This window comes from Chanodichthys erythropterus, chromosome 7, assembly GCF_024489055.1.
Source record: "Chanodichthys erythropterus isolate Z2021 chromosome 7, ASM2448905v1, whole genome shotgun sequence".
Lineage (NCBI taxonomy): Eukaryota > Metazoa > Chordata > Actinopteri > Cypriniformes > Xenocyprididae > Chanodichthys > Chanodichthys erythropterus.
In genome coordinates, this window is record NC_090227.1 from 34,602,288 (window position 1) to 34,621,186 (window position 18,899).

Genomic DNA, 18,899 nt, shown 5'->3' on the forward strand with positions numbered 1-18,899 from the left:
TTTTTAAGCTCATGAAGTCATCTAACAACTAACAGCATTTCATATCTCTACATACTACACTATTTTACAGTAAGTGATTTTTGAGTGGGTAAAAATAATCACTATTGTATTTAGAGGGTTTTTTTCACAGAAAAATGGATGGCAAGTACTGCTGGCAGCTCTTGGAAAGCTTGTATTTTTACATAAAGATCGATTTCACTAGAGAACAGTGTCAATGGCTAGATTTTTGTGTGTACACTTTGATCTTCAGGTTATTTAAATCCCTGCATTTGTTGTACTGACATTTAACAACTAACTCAACGCAATCAGAAATACGGACTGTATGCATATTTCTTATTTAATTGGGTGATGCCAGGTTTCTCAAGGAATAAGCACTGAATCATGAAAGTCCTGACAATCTCTGCTTGATTTTGAAAATCAAACTGGATGTTTCATGAAACAATTGACGCTTGTGTTTGATTCCCCCCAAGCTGTGTCTTTTGCTCTGAATCTTGCCGGCTCTTCATCTGAGACTCAACAGGGCCAATGGACAGATTGACAATGGACTGTTGATATTATTTAGATTTGTCCTTTTTGCTGGAATGTTGCTTATATTCTGTTTCTTTTCTTGCACTCTTGATTTGGAAGCAAATACAACATTCTTTGTCTAGTAGTGTCAGTAAATCCATTCATATTCTTAAACCGGTGCTTAATTCTCGTTTTCCCTGAATTTCCCTTTTGCTTTTCTGTAATGTACACTCACTTCAGTTTTCTTGTTACATTTACTTTGCTTTTCTTGTGAAGTCAAGACTTCACTTTTCTTGTTATATTGACTTTTGTTAAGTACGTTTTAATAATAAAATGTTTTAAGAGCATCGTTTTCAGTTTTTGCACTCACTTTGTTTCTTATGTAAAGAATCGAATGTATTTCCAAACAAAACAAAAGAACATCTACGTTGATTTGACAGATTATTCTTTTAATTGATGAAGAGCTAATGACATGCTCAAGCATAGTCCGTAATTGTGACTTATATCAAGAAAAATAAGTTTAAAAACAATCCATATTTGTCAGCTCATCTGTCATATGATTTACAACAACTCTTGACAGAACCATAAGCTTCATCCTTGCATGTGGCTTGCACCAGAGAGCAGACAAGATCATCTTGCCGCCTGCAACCCATCCAATGGCTCTGAGATTACAATGTTTAAAGCCAAAAGCCCATAATGACTCTGTACTGCCTGATTGAGGTGTTGGACGTTCAGATTATAGTAACAGCAGTAACATGAAAATCTCAGTTGCTGTTTTTGCCCACTTTCTTGCATCTTCCTCATGTCGGATCTTGGGTTCTTGGGCAGGACATGGCTTGGCTGGGCAGATTTGGGACGACGGGGTTCGAAGGGTGGGCTGAGTATCAACATTTTAAGCTGGTTAAGAGTAACTCTGGCCTTAACTCTCCTCCCCTGATGACAAGCCATCAATCTCATCCTGGTCTCCACCAATAGCCATCCAGAATGCTTTAGCAACCTGATTGAGGGTAAATCAACTGTTAGTTCAAGATTTAAAATTAAACGTATTCGCATTAGTGTTAATAAGATAATATTACCTTCTCTGCATGTACTTTCCTCTGTTCATGTGGCAACGAAGAGGCCTTGTCTACAAGAAATGTAAGAATATAGTGAATGCTATTTGTAAAAAAAGGCCTTCAATCAAATCTTTCAATTCAATATATGCATACAAAATATAAATTGACAGTAAAGACAATTATATATACAACATTGACGATGATAAAAAAAGGAAAATTCAGCTTTACCATTTCAGGAATAAATTACATTTTTAAATATATTAATATAGAAAAGAGTTATTTTAAATCGTACTAATATTTCACAATATTACTGTTTTTACTGTATTTTTGATCAAATGAATGCAGCCTTAGTGAACAGAAGAGACTTCTTTGAAAATCTTGCTGATCCCAAACTTTTGAACAGTAGTGTGTATATATATATATATATATATATATATATATATATATATATATATATTTATATATATATATATATATATATAAATAAAAGTCTTTTTTACCTTTCATCTCTTTCAATTTTGTAAAGAGTCGTTCAAAATTCTCCACATCTGCATCCCCAGCTGTTAGATTAGCCAACTCCTGGATATCTATGTCAATCATGGGATCTGTGACAGATTGGCAAATATTTCATTAAACACCGAACAGATATTCAAATACAAAAAAACAAAAGAAAAACAGCTTGTTCCATTTGTACTTTATATGCTAATATGCTATTTTACTATTAATTTACCTCCAAAATGAGTATAAATATATAGCCCTTAACAAAAGTACATACCAACTGCTGTGTCTACTGTATTATTCTGGTTATTCTCTACTCTCTGGCTCTCAGTGCCTTCATCTGTACTGTTGGATGGGGAATGAGATGTCTAATAACAGGGGAAAAAATAGCCCGTTACAACGAGATGACCTTAAAAGGGACAGTTCACCCAAAAATTTAAATTCTGTCATCATTTACTCACCCTTAAGCTATTCCAAACCCGTATGAGTTTTTCTTCTGCTGAATACAAAAGAAGATATTTTAAACAATGTTGGTAACCAAACATTTGACGGGCTCCATTGACGTTCATTGAATGGAAAAAATACCATGGAAGTCAATGGGGACCAACAACTGATTGGGTGCCAACATTCTTTAAAATATCTTTATTTGTGCTAAGCAGAAGAAATAAATCCATACAGGTTTGGAACAATCCGAGGGCGAGTAAATGATGACAAAGTTTTCATTTTTGGGTGAACTATCCCTTTAAGACTCTAACATACCCAGACAAAGTTAAATAATGTTCATCTACATAGTTTAGAGTGTAGAAAATTAGAGGCTAACCAGTGTTTCTTGACTGGGCCGTGGGTTGTTGTGATGAGAGGCCACCAGGCTGCTCATTAGCCCAAATCCCTGACTATGTTCTGAAGGGAATAAATGATAATCAGAAGAAAAGTTAATAAACATTGCTTAGAATGAACCTGTGAATATGGTTTGTTGTAGATGATAATGGCATTTCATAATGAATGATCTTTACACAGTTGAACTGAATTGAGCTGAATAATGACTCAGTTTGTGAATAATGAAAGAATTTGTCTCATATTTCATAAAGTTTGCATCATTAATTTCCTGTTTATTACTGTGAAGCTGCTTTGAAACAATTTCTATTGTATAAAGTGCTATAAAAACACAGGTGACTTGACATTGTACATTTTGCATTAGGACAGTACAATCTCACCATCTTTCATCTCGACACTGGACCAGACGTTGGCGTTGAGGGCCTGCAGTATTCGTTTTATTCCAGTGGATTCTGGGAAGTCATCTACGGGATACACAACATAAACAATACACTGTAAACAAAACCATTTTTGTGCATAATCATGACTTCACCGTGTCTTCTCTCTCACCATCTTCATCAGGTAGATCTTGAGGGTTGAGCTCTACTAATTCAAATGCGTGAGCCAGACACCATTGCTGGGCTTCATGTCTGCTGACACCTGTAACGGTATATTCAGACCAAACTTAGCAACAACAAAAAAACACTAATGATGAACGAGACCAAACACACACCCACCGCTGTCACACACATGGTCACACACTAGGATCAGCACTTCTGGAGCCAGTTCCTCCACTACTGATAACCAGGGGTTGACATTGTTAAGGCCGTCTTTCTGAAATACATAAAGAGGTGAATCAAAGCACATGCATAGAATGGCGAATTTGTAAGAAGATCAATATGTCCATCACTCACAGTTTTGCTGTCAAAATAAATGATGAATGCTTGCATAGAGCGGGCAACCTCTGCATTCATGTCGAATGTACTTGAAACCACACATAGACTGACGTCTGCTGTGTAGTATTTGTTGTTAATTGTCCATGGAAACCAAGAAACTTTTTCCTCTATTTTGGAAGCTTGTGGTAGTGATTCTGAGCCCAAGATCTCTGGAATAAATACAGACAAAACTGTTATTGGCCAAGGGTGTATTTGATATCAATTAAAAAAAAAATTGGCAGTGAAAACAACCACTAATATATAAATAAGCCATAATAAGTTAAATAAAGCCCAACACTGCCGCCTGCTGGACACATTTTTTTTTTTTTTTAAAATCACTGGATATAATGAATCAATAAATTTTTTTCCCTTAAAATGTACTAAAAGTACACTTACACATGATTAGATAGATAGGTAGATAGACAGATAGATAGAGTAACCATTGTCATTACAATAAACGTTATAAACATCATAGACAAGAATAAACCATACACAACCATTTTTACTGGATTTTATACATGCACAGTCTAAACATGTGTTTCACAAGAAGTTCCCAACGTATAAGGTTATATATTGCATACATATTATGCAGTGTAGCACTGTATCAAGAATATCTGTATATATGCCAGAAATTATTCACACATATTGTCCAGTTGTATCGTGTTTTATCAATAATCCAAGAACAAAGTATTTCTAGACAACCACTATGAGAGACAAACGTGTAAAGAAAAATAATGACTTTTAAGAAACACTTCAAGTTACATGAAATGAGCAAAAAGCCAGATGTATATTTCTAAGATGACAGTTGAGTAATCTTTACAAAAAATAAGGCTTTATGCTATAGTTACACAATATATTTATGTACAATACATTTTATGCAATTAACAATTAAACAGTTATCGCGATCAACATATTTTAAACTGTAATCAGGAGACACCACGATGGATGTTTCTTGTTGACAGCTAACGTTAGCATAGCTGCAAGGCTAACGAGTCTTGGATAAATTTCCCGCTTTTACTCACGTCTAATGAGCTCCTCTTCTTTAAAGCTTGAGTCACAACTTGTGACTAAGATACACGGCAGAGCAGGTACTTCATCTCCTTGATCATCTGCCATTTTAAGCTTTTAGACACTTAAAAACAGCTCCAAATGAAAGTTAGCACGTTAGCAGCAGCTGTCAACCTCCTCAAGGAAACCTTTCACCTCTAACCTCAACTTACTTCCGTGTCTGCGCGTGTGTGGGATAGAAAATCTAAAGTTTACTTTAAAAGTTAAAGCAAAACGGCTTTACAATGAAAAGCTTTAAAAATAGCGTGTTAGTAAGTGACACACACTACAACTTAATAACGAAATTATAATAATAATAAAAAAATAATAAAAAACTGCCTGCGTGTTTCTCACAGAGAATGCGTCGTGTTGCCATAGTTACGGCCAGACCTTTGTTTAGAAGAAAAGTTATTTAGTTGAGGAATGGCCGACGTCCTTAAAAATAAGGATGAAGTTGGGCATATTTTAGTAAAGGTATAATAGACAAGAAGGCTTGACAACTATTGAAGTGTTAAATATACAAACTTACATTATATAATTGAAAATGACATAATTAACGTACGTTTGTGAATTTTCTTGTGTCTTAGGTGCAGGATGATTTAAGACAACTAAAAAAGAACCTAGTTCGATTGACTGTGCAACAGGACGGGGAAGTTTTGGACATTCAAGCTCTGGATACAGCCATCAGCAGGACAGAAAATGGAATAAGGGTATATAAATGATGACTTTATTAGAATATGTTTGTATAGTTGAGGTATATCCTAAATGCACAGCATACAGTACTAAATTACTGTATAGTCGTAGGGGGGAGTGTGTAAAGAGTGAGGTGGGGAGTTTATAAAATTGCAAAAATATATTTTTTTCCTCAAAGTAAACATATTTTACTTAAACATATTTGAAATCAGTATTAGGTCATCTTGCAGTCCCTGGCTTGTACGATTCATGCAATAAAACACACAAATATGTGAAATGTGGATGTGTGAAGTGGAAGAATAATGTATTGTATGTAAATATGATCTGTTTATTGATTCATAGAGGCATGCGGACGATTATCTGAAAACCATTAACAATCAAGTTTTGACTTTACCGTGTATTGAAGAGCCTGAAAAGAAGAATGCCCCTGCCAAGCCTGTAAAATGGTATTTTAAAAAACTCTGATACTCATATAAATATATCAAAATCTACAATATCAGAAATATTTCAATTACATAATGTAAAATTGTTTGAACATATCTAACATTTTTGTAGGCAGCCACCATACGAGACAATACCAAATGCACGTCCTCAGAGAAGCCATATTTCTGGTCCATCACCAGGGGAAAAGGTTTCCATCTTTACACTAATTCATAACATTTGTGAAGACAAAAAATATCTGTATTCTGAACTCTATGTTTCTATTTCCCACACAGCACAAGTCAGCATTTATCACGCGTCTCCTCAACAACCCTTTTCACCCGAAGAACAAGGAGCTCATGCAACAAAATTATGGGATTCAGTTTCCTCACCTGCACAAGAGAAACGAGGCTGGCGTGAGTTCCTGACAGGAATGATTTTATTTATTTCTATTCTTATTCAAAAAGGTCTATTAAAGGGACAGTTTACCCAAAAAAGAAAATGTTGTTATAATTAAAGGGTTAGTTCACCCAAAAATGTAATTTCTGTCATTAATTACTCACCTTCATGTCGTTCCACACCTGTAAGACCTTTGTTCATCTTCGGAACACAAATTAAGATATTTTTGATGAAATCCTAGAAGTTTCTGATTCCCCACAGAAAGCAATGAAATTACCACATTCAAGGTCCAGAAAGGTTTTAAAGACATTGTTAAAATAGTCCACGTGACTACAGTAGTTCAACCTTCATATTATGAAGCGACTTTTTGTGTGCAAAAACAAAACAAATATAACAACTTTATTCAACAATTTCTTTACTTCCCTGTCATTTTCCTATGCTGTTTACGTTGTAAATACAGTGCAGCGCTTCTGGGTTCTACATCAGAACGCCGGCTCATTATTGGCCGGCTCTTGCATCAGCATCACACGCATGCATCATGCTGCTCACGTGAATCGGCCAATACTGAGCTGGTTGAACCACTGTAGTCACATGGACTATTTTAACGATGTCTTTACTACCTTTCTAGACCTAGAATGTAGTAATTAAAGGAACACTCCACTTTTTTTGAAAATAGGCTAATTTTCCAACTCCCCTAGACTTAAACAGTTGAGTTTTACCGTTTTCGAATCCATTCAGCTGATCTCCAGGTCTGGCGGTACCACTTTTAGCATAGCTTAGCATAGTTCATTGAATCTGATTAGAACGTTAGCATCTCGCTAATAATCAAGGAACTTTGCTGCCGTACCATGGGTCTCATTCATGAAACACGAGCAGAACGAATTTTTGTGTAAATCGTGTGTAAAGTGGTTCTGGCTTAAATTTTCGGATTCATTAAAATGTTCGTATTTTCTAAACGTTAGTTGGTACGAAAGAAATCTACACCTGCTCCCAGCCACGCGTAAATAGTGCGTTTAACATCCGAATGCTTTGCTCATTAATAAGGCTGCATTTTAATTCACCTTAATAAGGTACATTACACAGCATTTTGAAAAAATATTATATATAGTAATTACATATGTTTTTTCTTTTTACTTTTATTGTGAGAGCCAGTAATAGCATCTGCAAACGGAGCACTTTAATCAAATAATGAATTGATTTCAATAGGGCTGGGCAAACTAATGGCCCCAAATGGTCAAAATCCTTCGTTTGGTGTCATAATATGATGCCCATATATAGTTGTCAGTTGGATTTAATGGGCGGGATTTATGGTAATTGAGAATGAGCGTGCACGTGCGTCCCATTTACGACTGATTGGAATTCATTAACACACACACACATTTCACTATCACTTCTGACGTTTACGAAGTATTTGTGAATCAGGAGAAGAGTTTTCGGGAAGGTCTCTTTATGCGCAAATCACTCACATATTTACTCATATATTTACGAATGTTTCATGAATGAGACCCCATGGGTGCAGCAGGCGCAATGATATTACGCAGCGCCTGTGACCCCCTGCTTGCACAGGAGAGACGTTTGTGAGAGATGCTGCGTAATATCCTTGCGCCTGCTGCACTCATGATACGGCAGCAAAGTTCCTTGATTATTACACCGGAATGAGAGTATAGTTCCGAGCCATATCGGCCTAGAAAATTGCAACTTTTCATTTTCCGTCGGACTTAGTACACAGAGTAACTACAGAAGAGTCAAGTTTTAAATAGGAAAAATATTGAAACTCTTTGGTCATTTTTGAGCGAGATGCTAACGGTCTAATCAGATTCAATGAACTATGCTAAGCTATGCTAAAAGTGGTACCGCCAGACCCGGAGATCGGCTGAATGGATTCGAAAACGGTAAAACTCAACTGTTTAACCCTAGGGGAGTTGGAAAATTAGCCTATTTTCAAAAAAATTAGAGTGTTCCTTTAAGCTGCTTTCTATGGGGTATCAGAAACCTCTCGGATTTCATCAAAAATATCTTAATTTGAGTTCGGAAGATGAACAAAGGTCTTAAGGGTGTGTAACGACATAAGTGTGAGTACTCAGTGGCAGAAATCTTATTTTTGCGTGAATTAACCCTTTAACTCACTCTCGTGTTGTTCCAAACCTGTATGAACTTCTTTCTTCTGCAGAACACACAAAAAAATATATTTTGAAGAATATTGGCGGCCAAACCGTCTTTGTGACCATTGACATTGTAATGAAAAAAAAAATAAAAAATTCTCAGAATATCTTCCACAGAACACAGAAAGTCATACAGGTTTGCAACGACATTAGGGTGAGTAAATGATGACAGAATTTTATTTTTTTCAGTGAACTATCGCTTTAACATGTTCTCATTCCTTTATTTTACATGTGTGTCTGAATTAAAATCCAACGGCTTTTATGATTAAGGCTTAATGATAGTGTTGATTATATGGTGGCCAGTGTTGACTGTTACCTTAACACCAGCGTCTGTCACATGAGCCTCACGAAAAGAAATGACGTGACTGGCGTGTAATAATAGATGACTCCAGTCACTTTGCTTTCAGAGAGGAGATGTGGATTTGAAGGTCACCTGATTTGGCAGTGACAGCTAAATCTGTCTGTTGGTAAACAAATTAATCTTTCTAAAGGTCACCATTTGTTTTGGTGCTCTGTTTCCCCCCTTCTGCTTTCCGCTGCGGTTCTTCCTCTATCTCCTGCATCCTCTGCCTGTCACTCGTGAGGAGGCTGTCATGTTGTTGAGAAGAAGGTATGAGACTTGGCTGCCGAAAGCAGACAGACGCAGATTGCGGCACATCAGCATTCTTCTGAGGACGGCCACCGCCTGATTGCAGTTGTATGGGCTGCTGCTTTACAGCTGTCTCAGGACAGGCACTGGTACCTGTTCCCGCATGCCAATAAGACAGCCGTGGCTTACCCAACTGGCACTCGCTGGCGCTCTGCCTGCTGCGTCAATATCTCTATGCTGTCGGCTAGTTCTCTGCTGAGTCTCCAAAGGAGCTCCCACTGTTGTCCCCTTGTACCACTTAAACAGCTGCGAGCCTCAAAACCACTCCAAACACCTGGCTGGTGCTCGTGGTTTGTCAAGGAGCTCAGTGGTGTGACAACAGGCAGGCCAGAGAACATCAGGGGGAGAATCCGGAACAGCAGGATGAGGAGTGTACAGAAGGGCTCTGTCTGGCATGTGCCCACAACTTGACAAACTCACAGGGCGCTCTCCATTATATGTTTTTCGGCAATGAGGAAGTGACTGACCTTCTTCTTTGATGCTGTTTCGTGTGCTATGATTAATGCACGTCCTACTCGTTGCATTTTTTTTTTTTTTCACCAAAAAAGTTTATCTTGCTTTTAATAGGCTATAAATTGTCGGTAGATAACATGTTTTTATTGGGCTTTTTGTCCTTTGAAGTGATATTATGTATAATTTGTGACTTTTGGTACTTGTTTTTATCAAAATGAGTGTAAAAATTAATGATGAATTATATTAGTCACCATATGGCTATTGCGAAAATCCTAATTATTGCAGTACGTCCATTTTATTGTGGAATGTGGAGCACGACTTTCATTTGATTCATGAACTATTATATGATAATGAGGAGGTAGGAGCATTTTAGGCATTGCTCTGATGGAATTTAATTCTAGAAGATTTCAAACAGCTGTTCACTTGAGAGAAGGTGCGAGACAAATAAACCAAGCCGTGCTCAAAGTATCCAGAAAGCATTGCCAGCATGTGATTGATTGCTTCAGGGAAGGGGGCTTATTGGCCAGTTTACAATGTCATTAACTGCCTGTATTTTAGCTCCAGCTTTATTTTAATGAATGCGGAAAATCTGTTGGTTGTAATCACACAACATCACCGCGCTCTCTCTCTCGCAAATGTGCACGCGCTTGTAATTCGCTACAGCCAACGGAACAGAGAGAAAGAGAAACCATATTTCTTGACATCTACAAGCTGCCACCAGCCTGATTAATGGATAGTCGTCTCCAAGCCTTTTTCAACAAAGTTTTGTTTGGAGGGAGAAATCTGATCGGTGACCCGAAGCTAATAGCATTCTTCATGAGCAAGTTATTGAGTGAAGTATGTTCCCGCTCTCTCTTCTTCTAGTATTGGGCGAATGGTGGCTTTAGAGCCTGCAGGCAGGTCTTTTTGGCCCAGTGAGATGGGGCAGTAGGTTAATACCCTTTGTTCTGTCACTTTCAATACCTCTGACCTTTGACCACAGAGCTATCATTCAGGGCTCAGTAATTTCTCCACGTTTGGACAATGTTTTATTGCATTTTGGAGACATTCCCATTAATAGTTCATCCAAGCTTAAAGGGATAGTTCACCCAAAAATGAGAATTCTGTTACCATTTACCTTGTTGATGAAAGTGAATGGGGACCATGTTTGTCTTAACTGATCGGAACACAACAAACTTGAATAGCCACGTGAGATTTGAATGCTAAATTATGAATTTAATGTATCAAGTACAATAAAATAAATCATGACAGATTTTCATTTTCTTAACTACAGTGGGTACGGAAAGTATTCAGACCCCCTTAAATTTTTCACTCTTTGTTATATTGCAGCCATTTGCTAAAATCATTTAAGTTCATTTTTCCCTCATTAATATACACACATCACCCCATATTGACAGAAAAACACAGAATTGTTGACATTTTTGCAGATTTATTAATGAAGAAAAACTGTGCCTTGCCACAGTTCTGTCTCTGAGCTCTTCAGGCAGTTCCTTTGGCCTCATGATTCTCATTTGCTCTGACATGCACTGTGAGCTGTAAGGTCTTATATAGACAGGTGTGTGGCTTTCCTAATCAAGTCCGATCAGTATAATCAAACACATCTGGACTCAAATGAAGGTGTAGAACCATCTCAAGGATGATCAGAAGAAATGAACAGCACCTGAGTTAAATATATGAGTGTCACAGAAAAGGGTCTGAATACTTAGGACCATGTGATGTTTCAGTTTTTCTTTTTTAATAAATCTGCAAAAATGTCAACAATTCTGTGTTTTTCTGTCAATATGGGGTGCTGTGTGTACATTAATGAGGGAAAAAAATGAACTTAAATGATTTTAGCAAATGGCTGCTATATAACAAAGAGTGAAAGATTTAAGGGGGTTTGAATACTTTACGTACCCACTGTATATTCTAGCTTAGGTGACAAGGGTTAGAAAGAGTATAGTGTACTTTTATGTAATGAAAATTTGCTTGCCTTGGTTTTTCTAGGTTGGGACTCAAAGAGTGGTCACTGGCCCTGCTTTAGGGAATTTCGCCACAACACATGGAGCTCTGCCTAAACAACTACACCCCAAATCACCACCCGAATGCGAGCACACGAATGCAGGTATAAATCTCTTTGAACAATGGATATTTCTTCATACACTACTATTGTAAAAAAAAGTTTTGAGTCAGTAAGATTTTTACTTTTTGAAAGAAGTCTTTTATGCTCACCAAAGCTGAATTTATACAGGAATATTTTTAAAAGTAATATTGTGAAGTATTATTAGAATTTAAAAAACAGTTTTCTATTATGATATATTTTAAAATGTAGTTTATTCCTGTAATGGCAAAGCAGAATTTTCAGCAGGTATTACTTCATTAATCATTCTAATACACTGATTTGGTTTTTAAGAAATATTTCCTATTATTATCAGTGTTGTAAACAGTTGTACTGGGTAATATTTTTGTTCAAATGGTGATATGGTTTAAAAAAACGTTCAAAAGAACAGCATTTATTTTTTTGAAATATATATATTTTTTGTAACATGTAAAAGTCTTGCTGAATAAAAGTATTACTTAATTAAAAAAAAAAAAATCTTACTTTTGAATGCTAGTATATATGCATGTTTGCATAAATTTGTTTGTTTGTGCCCTCTTTTTGTGATCATGAGTAATGTGCTGAAATATTTTGTGTACAGCTCCTCTCTGCAGATTGTAATGAGACTTGTTTGGTGTTTCATGCATTTCAGTGCTGCAACCCTCAGCAGCTGACCTCTCTTCAGTGCAAACTCCACCACAGCCCAAAGCTGTCCATGTGCTCCAGAGAGAGGACAGTGGCCAAAGTAAGATGGGTCAGTCTATTTCCATAATGCCATTATACACATGCGGCTTACATTTAAAGTTAGAAGGTCAATTTTTATGTATACCAAAATAAAATTTTTTAAAACAGCTTTTTTGTGTATTGGATCCCCATGATCTACATTCATAGATTAATTAAGGATGTCACATAAATAGCTTTTTTGTTCAATTAACATTTGATTGTGATATCTGTGATTATTTTAAGTGTCAGTCATGCATTTTGTATTTTTGGGAAAAAAGAAGAAGAAAAAATTATATATATATATATATATATATATATATTTATATTTATATATTTATATATATATATATATAATTGTATATATGTAATGTAACTGATAACTGATTATCTCTTCATCACGGCACCTGTTACTGAGTGGGATATATGTTAGGCAGCAAGTGAACAGGAAGAATTTGAGTGAATTTGACAAGGGCCAAATTGTGATGGCTAGATGACTAGGTCAGAGCATCTCCAAAACTGCAGCTCTTGTGGGGTGTTCCGGGTCTGCAGTGGTCAGTATATCAAAAGCGGTCCAAGTAAGGAACAGTGGTGAACCGGCCACAGGGTCATGGGCCCATGCTGTCCAGTCAGGATGCCCATGCTGACCCCTGTCCACCACGAAAGCGCCAACAGTGGGCACATGAGCATCAGAACTGGACCACGGAGCAATGGAAGAAGGTGGCCTGTTCTGATAAATCACGTTTTCTTTTACATCATGTGGATGGGGCAATGTTCTGCTGGGAAACCTTAGGTCCTGCCATCCATGTGGATGTTACTTTGACACGTAACACCTACCTAAGCATTGTTGCAGACCATGTACACCCTTTCATGGAAACATTATTCCTTGGTGGCTGTGGCCTTATTCAGCAGGATAATGCACCATGCCACACCAGCGAGTTTGAGGTGTTGACTTGGCCTCCAAATTCCCCAGATCTCAATCCAATCGAGCATCTATGGGATGTGCTGAACAAACAAGTCCAATCCATGGAGGCCCCATCTCTCAACTTACAGGACTTAAAGAATCTGCTGCTAACAACTTGGTGCCAGATACCACAACACACCTTCAGGGGTCTAGTGGAGTCCATGCCTCGACGAGTCAGGGCTGTTTTGGTAGCAAAAGGGGGACCAACACAATATTAGGAATGTGGTCATAATGTTTTGCCTAATCGGTGTATATGTGTGTGTGTATATATATATATATATATATTAGGGTGTGATGAGACAGGTATCTCACGAGACTCAAGACTGAGTTCACGAGACGAGACAAGATTTTTACAAACTATTTTTAAGAAATCTTCAATGGTGAAATACATGACTAGAAAAAATTTTCTGCAGGTGTATTTGAAATGTTTTAACTAATCATCTTGTAATGAATATCATTTCAGTTCTACTTTCTGAGTATGAATTATCATATGCAGTAAAAGACAACAATACTCAAGCACTGTAAAAGGTTTTGCTACTAACTCAACTGACTGACTTCTCTTCTGTATGATTTCAGTCTCTTCAGACCTTACTGTACATGATTTATGAGCTTGTACAACCTTTGACCTCCTAACTGAACTGTTCATAAAAAATAAAAACAGTATAAATAAAAATGTTAACACTTTACAATAAGGTCTCATTTATTAACATTAATGTATTAACCAACATCAGCTAACGTGACACGAGATCTCGTCACACCCCTAATATATATATATATATATATATATAAAATGGTCAGCTTCAATGAAATAACTAAACACATATTACATATATTTTATCATATTTTTTATTATCTGTTATAGGTTTTTATACTTAATAGTCTTTGACATATGACTGTAGTATGTTCTTCTTACCTGGTTGATGATAGATGAGTCAGAAAAGGCTTGTAAATGGGAGATGGATGTTTGCACAGACGGAATGGCTCTTGGAAGATCATCAACTGAGAGTCCAACATCCAGGACCATGCGCACTCCCCCTCCTTCAGCTGCTTCTGCGAGCTCTGACAACAGAGTACTGACTCGTGGGTTAGCCCGACTCACCCCACTTAACCTGCAGGTATTATTTATTTATACTAAGGTGCATAAAGTTGTTTATGACAAGGATATAGTGTGCTCTGCTCGCTGAGGTAACAAATCGCTCATTTTCCATTCCCACTACTGTATGTGTTTTCTGTGTTTAAATAATCGTTTGTTTCTCAAAAGTACTGTTATTTTATGCTGTATTTTGCCTATGAACACATACTAAACATGCAATCTGATCATGAAAGCTTACTGACTGATAATCAATTTTCCTTTTATGTGTAAATTGACCTTTTAGCCCTAATGTAATGTTAAATGTGTCAGAAATAGCTTCAGGGCAGAAATAGGCAATGATTTGAAATGGTCAAGCCAGTGGCCTTTCGATTTATGACTGCAAAAAATAAGCTTTTACAGTTGCTTCCTATTCAGTTAGTAGATTTCATTGTTTTTTATTTATTTATTTATATGTTACAGTTTTTACAACAAAAGTCTAGTGTCTGAATTTTATAAGGTTATATTTGTCATTCAGCATCGGAGTCTGACAGCCAGTTGCATGAAGTGTCCAACATTCCACACTTTTCGGTTAATTAAGTGCATCATTCGAAATGAATTTTTTCTTTTTGGAATTTAAACTATGTAATGGCATAGACCCATAAACACTTTTTCTAATTATTAATTTCAATAATGTATTTCTCTTTCCTTAGAGCATTCCTGTGCCAGCTGCTGTCAGCAAATATCCTTTCACCATAGTTGAGGGTCAGATTGACCCTGATGCTCCTGACTACTGTAGGTTTAAAAAGCAGTACTGTCTGTGCTGGGGTGCAATTGTGGAGGCTCTGGACCAGCTGCAGCGGATGCTACTGGACTTTGCGGTGCCATTGGCGCGGGTGTGTGGGGAGAGGCTGGCAGCTTGTGTCCAGAGCAGTGAGCTTGACTGTAGAGGCAGCAGAGGCTGGTGCGCCCATGTGGAGAAGCTGCTCTCGGTGCTGGAGAACAGGGATGAGGTATGGGATCTGATGTGTCAGCCCGGCCAGCGCTACAAAGGCAACGGGGGGCATCAGGCAGCGGCTGTGTGCATCCAGACCTGCTGGAGGCGTTACTCTGCCCGTACCGCCTACCTGCTCCAACTCAGGCCCAAATGGGCGGCACAAATTATTGCCATGTCTCTGCTGAAACGTGCCAAACTGGGCCATTTGAAGAAGAGTCTGCAGGCTTCACGTCTGCGCCAACTGGAAAACTACCGCATACGGGCAGAGGTAAATCATATACACATTTATACAACAGTTAGTTCTGGTCCTCAAATCTGATAAGTTGAACAGCATTCCAAAAGCATTGATATAACGTTTTAACAGTAGACTTTTCATTGTATCGCTAGATTCGCTATGCTTGTATTTTTCTAATTCCAGATGGTCAGTCTGATGAGGAACAAAGTATGAGGAACAAGTATGAATGTACATTATGTAATATAAATGAAATCTAGACATACTATATTCACCATGTTGGGTTTGTCATTTGTTCCCTGCCATTAACAACAACTTCCCTGTGGCGTAATGAAATAGTAAAGTGCCTATTGGATGCAAACTTCAGAATCTCGCCAGAAATAGTAGGGGCATCTGGGTACTTTTCACCTACTGTGTTATGAATACTACAAATTCAGACAGATTTTTGGCGTAGTATATAGTAGGGAAGTATGCATATTCAGTTGGAGGGACTATATTATTAGTTAGTCAATAAATTGTTCAACCAATTGGTTCACTCAGGAACAAAACAATTGTTTCTATGAGTGAATCATTGAATCTTTCATTCAACCAATTCTTTTAAAAACGGTGATTCATTCAAGAACGAAACAACTGTTCTTTTTTGTGAGTCATTATTCAACTGATTCTTTTAAAAACACTGATTCATTTGCATCTTTCTTTATGCATGAGTTAATTGAATCATTCATTCAACCAATTCATTCAAAACACTGAATCGGTGTTGCACCGGTTCTGCTGTTGCTTTGTTTGAGAAAAAAAAAAAAGTAACTGACAATATTGTGTCTAAAATGTAAGTTACCCTATATTAACTTTGTTTATTATTGTATAAAAGAGCAAAATCACACAACCATGCTGCCTCCTTGTTATTTAGAATGATTTTTAAACACTGTATAATTAGTTATTGTTCTTGATGTGACCAGGTCTTTACTCCAATAACTTTTCAGAAGCGGCTTAAGCTGTTATTGGATCTTATGAATGGCGCATCCTGAATCCGTGACATAAGAAAGAGCAGTAGTTCTTCTCTCAAGACGTTTTCTGGGACATTCTTTGGTTTTATCCTTACTTATTTACATACTTGTTCACTAAAGTGTTGTATGAAATCAGGGTGTTGTGAAAACACACCTGTAAAGAACAAGTTTTGTCAATATAGCATTGGAGAGAACTCAACTTTCGCTTATACAACGAGTAATTGTGATAGCACAAGCTCACGTTTAGATTAAGTTTCTATTTTTCAGAACAGATGTTTCATCTGTGCTGTCATTCCTGTAACATCTTTATGAATCTAGCATGTCTCTTAATTAGTGCCCACATGTTCATTTATCCTCACCGTCACTCACTGTGAGAGGAGACACAAGCTTGTGTATGTTTCCACCCTTTAAACACTCACATCCTTTTAATTAAGCCTTAATCTTCCCCTGGCAGAAAGCTTCATGTAGCCTGCTAATTGAATTAATAGAGGGAAGATGTTTCTAAGTATGCACTTAGCTGATTTAATTAATGTGATTTATGCTTGGTTTGTCTCCATGAGACCCAGGGAGAAAGACAAGCATAATTTCCTCACTTTGCTGCCATCGGTGGGCCGACAACATGATAAATCCATGTGCTGCTGGGTGCTGTCTGTCACTGATCACTTTTATTCTCTTTTATTCTCTGCTGTCTGTGATTCACAGAGTCTGGCAGCCAAATGGAAACACATCACCTCCGCCAAAAGGACTATCATCCATGTCCCATCATTGGGTAATTTCTTTGCATCTGCTATGATGATTCCCCTGGTCACATAATTATTTTAAGGGAAGAATAATTGTATTTATGTGTACCTGCAGAAAAGGCCACAAATAAACACAAATTTAGTTATCAAAGACTTGTCATTGAGACCTGCACTGGCTATTGAGATGATGCTGAGTGTAAATTGTAATCACCAGCAGATGGAGTGTGATTTTTGCACTGGGGGTGGCTGAGAAGAGGCCTGTGTAAGCTCAGATAATTAAGAAGTTGAACCCTATTGTTTTTATTGCCTCGCTCTGTTAGTTTGCATGCGTTTAATCATTTCATTACAGAGATTAGTTTCTTACAGTCTTTTTAAGTGTCCTGACTTACAATAAAGTCATTAACTTATTGATAAAATGTTTTTTCTCATTTCAAATCATTTTAATTTGTTTGACAGGATATTCCCAGCATCAGCGACTCAGTCTCAGGGGATTTGATGTACTTCAGAATACCCAGATGGGAAGACTATGTGAGATCAGAGGTAAGGGTCTTAATCATGACACAATCAAATTGGATGAAAGACACATGAAAGCAAACACGGTAGTGTTTGTGTCACATACAGATGAGAACATCGAGGTCATCTATGTGTCTCCGGTGTGCCTGGGAGAGGATGTTCTCCAGTACTACACTCACCTGCTGGGCCTGCAGACAGCCATTGAGCTGGGTGACGCTTCTGCGCCTGAGTCCAACTGTGCCAAACGCTTCACCATCCTCATGCCAGAAGCAATGGAGTATTTTTCAGTATGGTGCACTACATACACACACACGCAAACCTAGATGTTTATACACAGACCTTTTGTCTTCCCTCAAAGTGATTTCTTAAATATGGTGAAGAACATACATTTGTAAATAATTTTCATAGAAGAATTTGTTGTGTTATTTCTCGCCTGTAGAGGGTGACAGAGGTGACCTGTGTACACTGTGCAGATCTCCTATTATTGGATTAATATTAGCTTTTTTCTACATTTATAAACATTTGATATTGTACGAAACTAAATGCATACATTGACTGAATGAACAGATATAAGATAGATAGATAGATAGATAGATAGATAGATAGATAGATAGATAGATAGATAGATAGATAGATAGATAGATAGATAGATAGATAGATAGATAGATAGATAGATAGATAGATAGATAGATAGATAGATAGATATGAATCATGATATTATAATGGCAAAATGGTTGCCAAATTAGTTAGTTTGCCCAAAAATGAAAATTCTGTCATTAATTACTCACCCTCATGTCGTTGAAAGCTCTCGGATTTCAGCAAAATTATCTTAATTTGTGTTCCGAAGATGAATGAAGGTCTTACGGGTTTGGAAAACATGAGGGTAAGTACTTAAAGACAGAATTTTCATTTGTGGGTGAACTAACACTTTAAAACCCTGATCATCAAGCAG

The 18,899-nt window shown here is 37.2% G+C and overlaps 2 protein-coding genes across 2 annotated transcripts in view; one reads left to right on the plus strand and one right to left on the minus strand.

Moving 5' to 3' along the window:
• Window positions 1-925: 925 nt before the first annotated feature.
• On the minus strand, window positions 926-5,016 carry aagab (alpha and gamma adaptin binding protein). Its single transcript, XM_067390328.1, has 10 exons — window positions 4,831-5,016; window positions 3,788-3,978; window positions 3,611-3,707; window positions 3,444-3,533; window positions 3,275-3,358; window positions 2,881-2,960; window positions 2,338-2,428; window positions 2,063-2,167; window positions 1,584-1,633; window positions 926-1,504 (listed from the first exon to the last, which is right to left on the minus strand). The coding sequence occupies exons 1-10, from the start codon at window positions 4,922-4,924 to the stop codon at window positions 1,427-1,429; spliced, it is 960 nt and encodes a 319-aa protein (XP_067246429.1). The 5' UTR covers window positions 4,925-5,016; the 3' UTR covers window positions 926-1,426.
• Window positions 5,017-5,278: 262 nt separating this feature from the next.
• iqch (IQ motif containing H) overlaps window positions 5,279-18,899 on the plus strand; it is a 31,233-nt gene continuing 17,612 nt past the window's right edge. The window contains exons 1-12 of the mRNA XM_067389288.1: window positions 5,279-5,329; window positions 5,443-5,565; window positions 5,891-5,994; window positions 6,104-6,179; window positions 6,265-6,378; window positions 11,618-11,735; window positions 12,361-12,462; window positions 14,320-14,507; window positions 15,175-15,726; window positions 17,397-17,463; window positions 17,891-17,974; window positions 18,056-18,234. Coding sequence (XP_067245389.1) covers window positions 5,279-5,329; window positions 5,443-5,565; window positions 5,891-5,994; window positions 6,104-6,179; window positions 6,265-6,378; window positions 11,618-11,735; window positions 12,361-12,462; window positions 14,320-14,507; window positions 15,175-15,726; window positions 17,397-17,463; window positions 17,891-17,974; window positions 18,056-18,234 — 1,758 coding nt within the window. The remainder of the gene's footprint in view (window positions 5,330-5,442; window positions 5,566-5,890; window positions 5,995-6,103; window positions 6,180-6,264; window positions 6,379-11,617; window positions 11,736-12,360; window positions 12,463-14,319; window positions 14,508-15,174; window positions 15,727-17,396; window positions 17,464-17,890; window positions 17,975-18,055; window positions 18,235-18,899) is intronic.

Bases quoted from the DNA above. Each gene is read 5' to 3' on its own strand.
- aagab (XM_067390328.1), bottom strand. From the start codon at position 4,924: ATGGCAGATGATCAAGGAGATGAAGTACCTGCTCTGCCGTGTATCTTA. The intron at 3,708-3,787 runs GTGAGTGATGGA...TATGTATTTCAG, and splicing joins TTTATTTTGACAGCAAAACT to AAAGACGGCCTTAACAATGT. The intron at 2,961-3,274 runs GTGAGATTGTAC...TATTCCCTTCAG, and splicing joins CAGTGTCGAGATGAAAGATG to AACATAGTCAGGGATTTGGG.